Source organism: Protopterus annectens, chromosome 6.part0 (genome assembly GCF_019279795.1).
Source record: "Protopterus annectens isolate FY-2018-M chromosome 6.part0, PAN1.0, whole genome shotgun sequence".
In the NCBI taxonomy this organism is placed as follows: domain Eukaryota; kingdom Metazoa; phylum Chordata; order Ceratodontiformes; family Protopteridae; genus Protopterus; species Protopterus annectens.
Window position 1 is genome coordinate 103,539,517 of NC_056737.1, and position 13,317 is coordinate 103,552,833.

At 38.1% G+C, this 13,317-nt stretch overlaps 1 protein-coding gene across 3 annotated transcripts in view; it reads left to right on the forward strand.

Annotated features, from left to right (window-relative positions):
• The window catches only part of AQR (aquarius intron-binding spliceosomal factor), a 2,539,865-nt gene that overhangs the window by 2,220,209 nt on the left and 306,339 nt on the right, over nt 1-13,317 (forward strand). For all 3 annotated transcript variants that reach the window (XM_044073871.1, XM_044073874.1, XM_044073872.1), the window contains one exon: nt 3,603-3,790. In XM_044073871.1, coding sequence (XP_043929806.1) covers nt 3,603-3,790 — 188 coding nt within the window. The remainder of the gene's footprint in view (nt 1-3,602; nt 3,791-13,317) is intronic.

Sequence of the window (13,317 nt, forward strand, 5' to 3'; positions counted from 1 at the left end):
GCATGTCCTCCCCACGGTTGAGTAGCGTTTGAAAGACATGCGTGAATGGGCGTGCCTTCGTTGAAGGTTGGGCGTCGAGCTGGCACCGTAAAAATCTACTGCCAATCATTAGCGGACCGGAGTTCCGCTGTGGCGACCCCTAACTGGGAAAAACCGAAAGAAAAGCAACAAAGTAGGAAAAAGGTCCACAGCTAAGATACCGACAGACAAAACAAATGTCTGATAATCAAAGGAAGAAAATGTTTTATTCCAAAAACGGTTGAGTGCTTTAATCCTACAGCAACAAATGGGCTTCATCAATACTGTTAAAAACATTTTCAACCTCACTTTAAAAACGTAGACTCAATCATGTGATCAGCATTAGCAAATCGAAATCAGCAAGTAAAATTGTGATGCAAAATAAAGTGGTGAAGCACTTAAATGATATTGTATGTGCACTTAGATGGAAATTGTGTGCATGATAATGTCATTTAATTGTTTTACCACTTTGTTTTGGCTAAAAAAAGAAAATTTGAAAAATGCTAGTTTGGAAAAGGAATGTGTGCAGCTCGGACTACACCTCAGAGAGAGATTTTGTGTGTGTGTGTGTGTGTGTGTGTGTGTGTGTGTGTGTGTGAAAAGATAATACGTAGAGTTAGTGCTCTGACATTTAATTAGACAGTAAAGTTGTTAAATACAGAGAAGGAAAGCAATAAGTTATAATTTTAAGTTAGTCTGTCTAAACAAGCAGTCTTTGTGAGACAGATGTTTTGGTTAACCGAAAGTATGAATTAGCAGTAATGTCCGATTCACAGTGATGAGAAAGGTAGAGACTACCGAGAGAATAAGATACAGGGTTAGACTGTAAGGGTGCTGTATGCGGTTAATACACTATTCAGGCTGTGGTTTAGCTAACTGAGAGGAAGAAAGAGAGAGAGAGAGAGAGAAATTGAAATGTGTTGTTACGTCAGTGTAAGGTTCTGACTACTGTTCTGCCATGAATGTTGCCTTTTGCGAAAATTAACTGCTCCTTTGTAGTGAATTAAACACAGGTACTAAGACAGAGACCCCAGTAATCTTAACAGTTGCAGTTGATATTCTGAGATGGTCATCAGTTTGGGTTTAGAATAAATTCATCATAATTCATGCATTACCAAAAAAAAAAGATGTTGCTCTTCAGTATACCTTATTTGTGTCCACTGTTAGTTGTTCAAAAGGAACTGTTAAGTACTAAATTGCCGCATAAAGACAATACTGATGTTCAAATCACTGACTGTCATATTGAACAGTTGAATTAACTTGATCCCCATTGTTCTTCTTCCAAAGGTATACAGAAATGGCCTTGAAGAACCATAAGTGTCATATCTGATATAGAACGGCCCGATAAGGAAAAGTCCACTGACACTGGCTTGTCAGCAATTTTATTTGTAACTGTTTGTCTGTGGGCATTCATTCTAGCTCTGAGTGGTTGGCCTGTGTCTCCTATGTAACCTGTCTCTGGACATTTCCTGTATTTAATTAGGTAAACCACATTTTGGAAGTGCTCATAATTGAACCCTGTACTTTAAAACATCTGTTCTTTGAAATTGTCGGAAGCTGTACAAATCATGCAGCATGTCTTGCATTTTGGATGGTTGCAGGGTTTTGTGCCATTTTGGACTATGTTCTTTTCTGGTCCAAGCATGCTTCTCACAAGAATGTTCTTTAGATTTTGTGATTGTTTAAATGGCAGCAGTGGAAAGTGCTTGAAAAATGTCTCTCAACTTCTTATCCTCACAGAAGACTGTTTGGAGGATCCCTTATGGTTTTGTAGATTTTTTTTTCAAGTTCTGGATGATATGTGGAACTTTGTCACAGGGGGTTCTTCTTTATATAGTGAAGCATACAAGAAACTAGACCATTTTATAGGGTCCCAAGATATAAGAGCCATTTAATGGCAAACCCATCTGCTGTAATACCAAAGTGACATTCTCAAGCAGATGAAGATTGTTAAATGTCCTGACAGGTGAGCTCAAAAGAAAGACCGAGAAAGCTGAGAGGATTTCTATACCCCTACCTGAATTACTGCTTAATACAGGCATCCTCTGAAAAAAGTATTCCACGTGGCAGCTGTGTGGAACAGGAGGATAAAGCTCTTACTGCAACCCAGATGACCCCTGTTTAACTAGTGGCACTGCTGCCAGAGGGACTGGGAGGGGGGATGGAAGTAAGTGGCTAACACTGGCTTTCTCAACCAGGGAATGGAACTATGGCTATGCAGAAAAAATTGAAGGCAGCTCATAGTCCATGCTGTATATAATGCAGGGCTGGCACTAGGAAGGAGCTACGTAGTTCTGAGTTCAAGATAGAAGGAATTGTCACTTTACAGTCCTAGTCTGAGGAATAAGACAGACTTACTCAAGTCAATTGACAAGGGCTCCCAGAACAAAGGTAGCCCCAGTAGACAGGGTACACAATTTCAGACTGTTCAAGAAGTGAGTCTTTCATGCAAAACCACCTCGGAGACCTTTCTCCATCCGTAAGGCATGACTTTTGTGGTACAACAAGTTCCCTTCCCTCCTTTGAGCTAGGCAGTTCTGCACAATTAAAGTTTATATCCTGGAAAGCCTTATTTTCATGGTAGCTATATCTTATAGTAGAGGAATCTTGAGTGTACAAAAAAAAGGCATATGTAGTATTTCAGATGAGCAGTATCTCTAAAAATTAATTCCTCCAGCATGCCAGACGGTGTTAAGTTAGCTAGACCTTCCAGCTTCTAGTGTACTTTTCTAGTCCACAATATAAAGGGGGAAAGATTGTTGCATCTAATAATAACAGTCTATAGCAGCACATGTAGTAAATGTGCAGAGAACTAAGGTAATGCATTGAAATAATACCTGATCAGCCTGCCTGATTTTGTTTTTGTTTCCTTTATGCCTGTAAGTCAGTGCAAACCAGTATTTTAAACAGATTGTGCCTAAGTGGCTAGCTGATTATATTAACATGTGCTTCAGTATTCTTCCTAGCTGTAATCAGTTGTACTGCAGTAGTGATTCTTCTTGCAAACATACCCATCATGACAGTAGATGTTTAAATAGGAAGATCACTGCTGGAGCAAGTAGGTTACCTGGCTTCATCAGTCCTGAGGACATGGGACTAAAATGGATCTCAGCTGTCTCCCTTGTAATCTTTCCATTCTTTTTTTTATGAATGTGCTATTTTCAGAACTTACTAGGAAGGCCAGGGGTGAAATATGGCACCAAGTTTGGCTAATAGTCCCAGGTTCAGCAGGCACTGTTAATGACTTTGTATGTTAAAAAAGAACAGAAAATTGTAGTAGGTAGTCTGCTTTTGCTGTGCAGCATCAAGTTGTTGACTTCAGTGTGGGGAGAAAGCCTGGTCTGCTGTGGAGATCTCCAAAGCTATAGAAGTCAGTCCAGAAGGTTAGATTTTTTCACTAACTAATTTCTAGCTGTTGTGAATTATACTACTATTAAAGTCTGTGCTGTTATGGTGAGTATATTAACATAATTAACTTTTTTTCCTGTTTAACATAAAGTTGAAATTTTTTGAGCAGGCCATTTTGTATTATTTGTTTGATATGTGTGCAAATATGAACATATGTGGTTTTCTTCTGTTTTAAGAATCCAGAAGATGGATTCAGCCGGCTGAAACGCTGGATCATGATTGGGGACCATCACCAGCTGCCTCCTGTCATTAAGAACATGGCTTTCCAAAAATATTCCAATATGGAGCAGTCACTGTTTACACGTTTTGTTCGCTTGGGTGTACCAACTGTAGACTTGGATGCACAAGGCAGAGCAAGAGCAAGGTAAGGAGGGTCTAAGAAATAAAGCAACGACATTTCGCTTTTAAATGATAAAAACTCTTGTTTGTTGTTATATTGCAGAAAAAGGTGTCAGTTATTGATATTTATCATGACGTCGTCTTAAAGTCTTGGCTTGATAACAGATAGTCTATATTTTAATTTTTATCTGAAACAATTAATAGAGTTTCAAATTTCTAGCACCATTCAGATATTATTTTTAAACTTACTGCATAAGTGAGTAGTGATGTCAGATCTCACGTATGCAGTAAATCATAGCAAGAAATAAAGCATGGGACAATTGCCGCACCTCCAAAGACCCACTTGACCATATTAAATTCCAACAACTAAAGAATGATACCAAGAAAGCCACATTGTTAGACAAAAAAAACTTCTATCAACACCTTCAGCAAAAACACCAGAACAAACCTCAAAAATTTTGGGCAGGCATAAACAAACTGCTCTACCCTGGCCAAGCCTCCACCCCCACACCGTCAACTTGTGACCTTAAAACTCCAGAGTAAACTGCTAGCATCATTAACAACTTTTTTACCAAAACCATCCAGTCACTAGTTAGCCAACTACCCCCCACCAGCTCCTTTCAAAACTCCTCCACAACCACTGCCACACTCCCTTTCGCCTTCCAACCTGTATCTACATCGACCATCCGATCTCTAATTAAAGCCCGTTATCCTGGCAGCTGATCTCCTCCCACCAGAATATTTACAAAAAGGGGCAGATGCCATTGCATACCCTGTCATAATAAACCGCACCTTGACTGAAGCCACTATCCCCCCTCTCTCTGGAAGGTTTCCCATGTCATTCCCCTTCATAAAGGAGGGAATTCTTTAGACCTCTCAAACTTCCAACCAATAGCCATACTGTCACCACTGGCCAAAATTATGGAAAAGTGCGTCCACAACCAATTAATGCAGTATCTCACCCAAAATAAACTACTGACCAACTCTCAGCATGGTTTTAGGCCACACCACATCAGCCCTCCTATCCTTCTCTAACTCTGTCAACATCAAACGAAACAATAACAAACTTAGCTGTCTTCCTAGATCTATCTAAGGCCTTTGATATGGTCGATCACCATCTGCTTCTCCGCACCCTGAAGGAACTGTCACTGAATAGTAGCTCCATTAAATGGTTCCAGTCTTACTTTTCTGATAGACAATAAGCATCCAATACGCGGACAACTCTACTTTAATATGTACTGCCTCCTCCTCAACTGAGCTTATAACCCTAACCCAGAATACTTTCAATGATGTAGAAAAATGGTTTGAAAACTGTCAGCTTCTATTAAACCCCAGCAAAACTAAACTGCTCATCTTTTCCCCCACCTGCAAATCCTTCTCACCATTCTTTACTGTAAGTTCCAACAATGGCACAATCATATCCCCAGATACTCGCACAAAACTCCTGGGTGTCACAGTCGATAATGCCCTAAAGTATGATATCCATGTCAATCAAGCCATCAGATTTTGTCAACAAAAAACTGGGCTCCCTATACAGGATCAAACCCTTCCTCGCTCCTTTTGCAAGAACCACTATCGCTCGGTCCCACCTACTATCTACCCTCCTCTGTGGCTCCCCCCTCTTCACTAACCTGAACTAAGCCACCTTTACCAAACTTGCTAGTTGCAACCATATTGCTAGATTTGCTACAGGTGCTACCTCTAGGACCCACCATTGTGTCAACCTAACTCAACTAGGTAGGATGGCTAGAGTGGCCCAGTCTTCTCTGATACAACCAACTTATAATAACCCACAAAATACTATATCAACCCGAAAAAACACCAGCACTAAATAAGATCATCAAACCATACAGCAACCTGAGGACACTACATTCTGCTAACAAACTGCTGGTACAAACAACCAATAGAATAAATGTGGCTGGGGACTCACTATTCGCCAACTCAGTAGGCAAAACTTTGAATATGCTACCTGCCAAACGTACTCACTAATCCTCCTTAACCCGGTTCAAAAAAAGCCTCAAACTACACTTCCAACAGCATTGGCAGTGTCCCTGCTTAAACCCTGACTAATCACCACCCACTGTTCCTGCAAACTCTCCCTAAACATTTCAAGTCTTATAATCTAATAAGTGTACAAATTCTTGAAGGGACTTAGCCCATAACTCCGTGTATTATTGTCTGAAACTGAAGCCGCACAATTTTGATGTTGTCTACTGTGTTTTATCCATGTTTGTCACCCTGCTGACAACTGAATATTATACTTATCTCTAAATGTTTCTGTTGTTTCTAATGTATTTATACTCTGCTTTCTGGAGTTTTTCTCCACGGGCCTCTGCTGAAAACGGACATATATCCAGTCAGATTTTCCCGGTAAACAAATGTAAAATAAATAAAATAAATTGATGAATGCTGGTCGTATACACTGCATAACTGGTAAAAGCAACGAGTAGTCATATTCATTCTCTTCAAGATGGTCTGTTTTTTGTTTTTAGTCATTTTCCAATGAAAAAAAAGCCAACAGCAAAAGCCTCCTGTGTGCATTTCTGCATATACATTTGTTTTTCACTTACCAAAAACATATTTGCCACTTTGTTGACACACTCTTCCCTTCATCATTGTAAAATGTTTAGTTCAAACAAGCCCCTGTAACCCCACTTGCACCCATGTCTTGTGTGCTTCTGCTGAATACTTTCATCACACCTAGATTCAATCTCCCTGAGCATGCTTATCCTGGTGCCCATTCTTGGCTTCATCTTGCATACCGTTCCTCACATCATGGATCTTTAACACGTCCTAGTACCCCCAAGAGTAAGTCTAACACACCCCTTCCATTTAGCATTCTATACCATATTGAAATACCTGGACTAAAGTCATCTTCTATAATCATACTGAAATTTTCTTTTTCATCCACCTGGCATAAATGTAGAGCTCACCTGTATAACCCTGCTAAACTCCATCTTCCTCCTACCCTAAGAAACCATTTTCAGGATACCTCCAGCCTCACTTGTGCTCTTAACTGCTTTGATCCACATTCCTTGCACCTTTTTGCAAAACCACCATATACATATTGGATCATGTTCTCATTGCTGGTTATGCTGCATGAACCTTTCCTTCCAATATCTCACCAGTGCTTTGTACAAATTATAGTTTAGAAAGATTTGTTGATTTTCTACCAGTAGTTGCCATAGCCAGGCACATCTGCCAGTTTATAGACTCCCAGCCATCCTATCCTATCCTTATCCTCTTCTTAACCCCCCCCTTTGTTTCCTCCTACTTTTTCTTACCAAGTTGTTTGTAGTTTCTCACCGTATGCCCCTTAATGTCACTACACATCCCCCAGGGAAGCAGTCTCCTCCCTCTCCCACTATTTCACAAATAAAAAATAAAATTCTCCAAAAAATCTCCAACTGCCTTGATCTACCCACATGTACTTCAATCCCTTCCACTCCCCAGACTCGACAACTAATTTATTGAAAGCCTTCATTATACCTTTAGCGGTTTACCTGTACATCCTTTAGACTATCGTACACTTAAATTTCCGTTGTTCTGCCTCTACTGCTTTCCATCTTATGTTTAATATTCTTTTCTCCCACAGTTTGCAGTTGTTGTATCAGACGTTGTCAGAGCAGCTGTGTTTCCACTGAGGTACTATTTTGCACCTTTTTTTTATACATGGATCACTCCATCTCATCTTCCTTTTTGAACCTAAACATTTGCCCCTTGTTGCTAATGAAAGCAAGCTGTGAAAGCTTTTGACACCCCAGCATCACCTTTGACTTTCCCACTTGTCCCTTACCCCCCCCCCGATTCTTTGTATGACCCTTTTCCAAGCAAAGATCATAGAAGTCTCCCTGCGTTCCTTTATTTTTGATAAAGGAGGTTTGACTGAGGAGCAGGTTTTCAGCTATGACCTCTTCCAGTGCAACAAGAGAAGGTACACAGCTGTTGCAGATAGAATTTGAAACTGTTTAACCAGCAAAATGTAAGCATTGGCAGAAGTGGCATACAAAACAAGTGTCATTTCCCCGTTCACAGGTAGCCTACATATAGTAGTGGATAAGTAAATTAGCTGTAAACTACTGAGGCTGGGTGGATATGCAGAGAGAGTTTCCATAGCTTTTGGGCCCAAAGGAAAAGGACCTGGAAAAACATCCAAGTGAGTATTGTAGTGTGTTAGGGTCACTGAGTCCGGTGAGAAATTCTGATATAGGTTGGAGTAAAGTTTACATTTTAATAAGGATGTGAGAGTAAGGCAGTTTTTAGTCTTCAGGATGTTGTAAGTGAGTGACCAAGAAGACAGTACTGCTCCCTTGCTAAAAAGAAGCAGATTTGCATTAGAAGTCATGATGACGGTGTTTCGGTCTCTCTAATTTCTCAAAGTCTTTTGTGTTTCTAATACCATGATGGGAATGGACCCCATTCCTAAGTCAAAGCATGATTAAAGTTCATGAAACTGGCATCGTTTTCAGTCCTTGATGTTAGCCAGAAGTGCTCTTAGCAGCACCTGCAGTGTGCCCAGAACGGACTCCTCCTACAATTCATACAGAGTTGCATATATTGGTAGCATATCTTAATAAGACTGTAAATTCTTTTTTATGTGACCCATTGCACCTGCTACTGTTGGAGCTGTCTGAGTATCCTTCTTCCATATTAGCTTTATTTCTCTCTGCAAATCCTGGTATTTTATGACTTTGTCTCTCTGTACATGACACTGTAACCACTGGGTGTCGTCTTTTTATGGACTACTATATGTGGCTTTCTTGCATCTGTTTTTTGAACTGTTGGTAAGAGGTCATCTCATGTGATATAAACTTCATCATTCTCTGTAATGCTTTGTGGCTTATGTTTCCAGTGCTTCTCAGCTACTTCAATATTGTAATGTTTGCACAATCCCTAATGCAACAGTCTTGCCACATTATTATGCCTTTCTTGATCGGCATGAGGTTGTTCCAGGCGTTTTTCGGTATATATAACTATATTTATTCAGTTTCTGCATTTCTTGCCTTCTCATCTGATCCTTCTCCTTTACATTCTTTTGTTTTTTGGCGCATTCATTTGCTACCTGATTTGTGTCTACTACTGAGTTGGTTTCAATTCCTCTTTGACACCGATATACGTCTGCTACACTAATTAGGGAAGTCATTCTTGCACATGGGGTCACGGTGTCACTTCAATAGTGATGATCATCTAAAGTCAAGGTTTACACTGCTGGGTTGCTAGCCTCATCAGATATTTTCATTTTATCTTTCTCCCATCAGTTCCAAAAAATGTTTTATATTTCCCCTTAAAAAGTTCTCTAATAGACCTTCTTTCATACATTTTGAAATGTGTTATACATAAAGTAAATTCAAAGTTGAATGAATGACAATCAGGTTATACTTAAACCCAGTCTTTCTTTTTTACTATAAAACATTAGGAATGAGGATAACTGTGCAGAATGCAGCATCCTGGCTGCAGCTAACTTAGCAAAAATAAAAATAAATGTAAATAAAGGAGTCTTTCCAAAAGAAAAAAATCAGTCCAGTTAAGCTTTCTTGTCTGATCTGATCTGATCAGATCCCTAGTGGAAAGATCAGAGCAGACAAGAACACTGACCCATAGGTGAATAAATATCTGTTTAAACCCGTAATTGGACCGACTTTTTACTCTGGAAAGAGGACTTTATTTTTATTTTTTCTCAGTTAACTGTGGTCAGGATTGGACATACTGAACAGTTATCCTTATTTCTAATCTTTTAGTTTGTCCTGCAGACTGTTGAGGCTTCAGGTCGGGATACTAGATCAGTGCTTCACAGATTTCTCTGTCCTTTTTTACTATATTTTCATCTCGATAGGATTCATTCTGGTTGCCTAAATACAAAAAAAAAAAAAATTCCACGTACCACTTGTTCAAGCTCTTCTAGCAACATGTATGTACCCCCATAACTATTTTTAATAAAAAAGACTAAACTGAACCATCTTTCTTATTTAATATCTCAATTGATTTCCATTGACTGACATTTTGCCTCATCTTTTCCATTTATTTCTTCCAGTCTTATCTTATTGCGTCTGACCTCCAGTATTAATCCATAGTATTTTAATTTCTGTCTTACCCCATCTCAAACCCCAATGTTCACGTCTTCCAAAAATTTGCATTTTTCTTTATTCAAGATGAAACCTACTCTGGTTCATTTCTTCTTCTTTGTCACCTGTTTTGTATAAAACAAAACCACAGAATCAGCATAATTCTAAATAAATGGAGCTTTTACTGCCCTCTAACTTCCTGTTTCCACCCTTCTATTACTTTTTTCATCTCACAGATGTCTGCATTTATAAACATTATTCCACTGACCTGTTCTCCATTTTGTTTGCCTTCAACATCCACCTGTTAACCATGAACACAGTGCATACTGCAAATAAACTTTACAATTTAATTATTCTTTCTGCCACTTCATAATGCAGTATTATCTCCTACAGTTGCTGTTAACACAAATTAGTAACAGACTTTGCTCTGTCAGAAGAAACATCACATTTGTGCTTCCTTCTCTATTAAATGATGCATATCTTTCCTTTAACACACTAATTTTACTATAAGCTACTTACAATCTTTATTAGTTAAGCCTGAAGGTCTGGAATACCTCAAACATTGGTGTTCTGCTTCCCACAAAAATCTCACTAGACTCATACATACTGTTTTATATATATTCCTTTTCCGGGTTACTCATTTTAAATCCATGAAACTCTGTTCTGTTTTTGCTGCCCATCCCTTTATAAAACACAATTTGTGTGGTCTGTGGCACATTACTTTTGATACAATGTGATCGAAGAATCTCTTCTTCGAACACATAATCGACACATATACAGTGAACCCTGTAAACGGATAACAGCCATGTCCTCGAAATTTTTCCTGTGGATTCACCCTTTTCTTCAATGTAGAGCGATCTCTGAGTTTGGTATATTTAGTTAGGGGGAGTGTGGGGGGCACAGCTGTCAACATCGGGGGGGGGTGCAGGGCAAAGCCCCCCACTTGATTAGTGTTTTAAAGTTTGTTTTTTATTTTACGGCCACATGAATTTTTTCCCCAAGGAAAAAATTTGGGGACGTGGCTGTTCGCGGTTTACAGCATTTGCTGTGTATGTGTCAGTTATTATGTGTTCGAAGAAGAGATTCTTCAATCACATAGTATAGACCCAAAATACCTCTCTGCTCTTCTAATGTAATTGTTCACAATAACCATACCACTTCATCTTGCTGCATTTTTTCATGGTCAACCTAGACTTGCCCCACAGTATTGCCTGTATAAACCACTTATAAATACTGTTTTTGTTCATCCTGCACATTTCCTGCTCCATCTTTTACGTTTTCCATCACATTGTCTTTACTGTTTATACAGATTCTGAGAAATGGTGACTTCATCTTCCTTCCTTATAGTATGTGGTTCTTATCGACTCATTCGTTCTGTGTTTGTTTTTGCATGTAATATTTTCTTTCCTTTCTGTGACTCACTGTATTACCACCTTCCTAAATGTTATAAAAATTGCTCACTGAGTCCTTGTAATCCTTCTTCTTTTATAGTTGCCTCTGTTACTCAACCAACCTGTAATCTAATTTGTCTTTAAAATGTGCCCACAATTGAGTGCATTTATGGTAAAATATTTTCTGAAGATCCTACAATTCCTGTAAAATACTTTTCATTTCTTCACATTCTAAACCTTCATTACTTTGCATTTTAATCCCTTTCTCTGTTGTAATTGTACTGCCATCATTCCTGGACTCAATTCCAGACTGCAAAAATAATTTATTCTCTGGTATTGTTTAATGCACAATGATATGTAACAAGCCAGTTAGGATTTCTTGGTAAACAAATGCAAATAAATAAATTCTGTGAACCTTCGAGTCTGTTACCCATCCATCCATAATAATCAATCACCTTGGATTTTTCTTCCAGTTTTTGTGTTCTTCCTATTTTCTATTATCACAGTTATTATCTGCTCAAATTATTTTTACAATAATAAGATTATATGCTTCATTTAATGCAAACATTTTTCTTCTTTCCCTTTCATATACAAGTATGTCTATCACAATCATTCTTGTATACTTCCCATTCCAAGGGTATTGCCAGGCATACATTTTGTACTCTACAATCACTCAGAAACATTGTAACTTTTTTCAGGCAATATTAATTTTACAACTGTCTAAATTAATGCCTCTAACAACAAGTACATAACTTGTTTACAGACAGGATTGCAAATCTAAAAACAGTATCTGTAAAAGTTTTAGAGGTAACCACTGAAATTGGCTTGTGCATTATTTATTAACTGCAGTAAAGACATTTTGAGAGATGTGTCCATTTGTTTGAAATGACAGGTGGGCTGAGGGGGCAGTAAAAGGAGTTTGTGAGTACAAAATGGAATTTTCTGTCTACACCCCTACATTAAACCTTGAATCTCTAGTTGTAGTTATGCCTACTTTTACATTTATCCCATTCAGTACAAGTTATCCTCATCTTACTTTATCATCAGTACAACTCCTAAACGTGTCCATTCCTGTTGCAATTAAAAAACTTCTCATGTCTCTATTCATATATAAAGCGTACATCTTGAAAACACACAGCACCTTATTTCTGCATTCTAACGCATTTTAAGTGGTGAACCTACAGACTGCGTTCTTTTACTGTTAACTGTAATAGTGTATATTTTTATTCTCTTCATTTTTATTTTTTTAGGTTTCTGTTTAATCTTCCCTTTTTTTACCATTTAAAATTCTCTTGTTTTGTTTCCACAGTTAAGATTGTCAGATATTGCTCCAAGTATCATTTACTATCACATTTGTATTCATAAATATTTTTCTGTGCTTGAATTAATACCTTTTCTCCTTGTTTTTCTTCCTCTTTCATATAATTTCGTTCTTCCTGAACTTTGTCTGTGACTATACTTTGTTTCCTCTGTATTTTCTTGCATTCATTAACTGTTGTAGCCAAACCAAAAACATAAACCACTAGTAGATTTAGTACGTTTATTTACACATTTGCTGCTCATATGTATTGTTCCTTGTTTCACAAGACCTTTTTCATACTTATTTGCCCTCCCAGGAGAAAAAAAAAAAGATATTTGGTCATCTTCAGCATTAACTGGCACAACTGCTCTATATAAAGAAGCTAAGCAAGTAGTGTAGCTCATTATGCTTTACTTTTAGATCTGTTCAAGCTTCCTCACTTCTAGTCCACAGTTGTCTTAGATTAATAGTTTAATTTTACTCTTTTGTATAATTCTGTGGGTGCTTTCATTATTGTCTGCAGTTACACTGACCATTATGTATTGCTAAAAAATTCTAACTTTTGCACTGTCATTTTTTTAATAATAAAATAATTCCAAAGTTTCATATGGTGCTTATTTTAGACTACATAAGCACTTTTTCCATTATCTTCAGAATCTCTGATAAAACAGTGTAAAATTTTTCTCTATGTAGGTGATTAATCAGTCATACATCTTATGTTTTGAAGAGGAGTGGCATAAACTCAGTGATCTCAGACTGCTGAGGAAGGTAATTACAGTCTAGTGTGACTGCACAGACA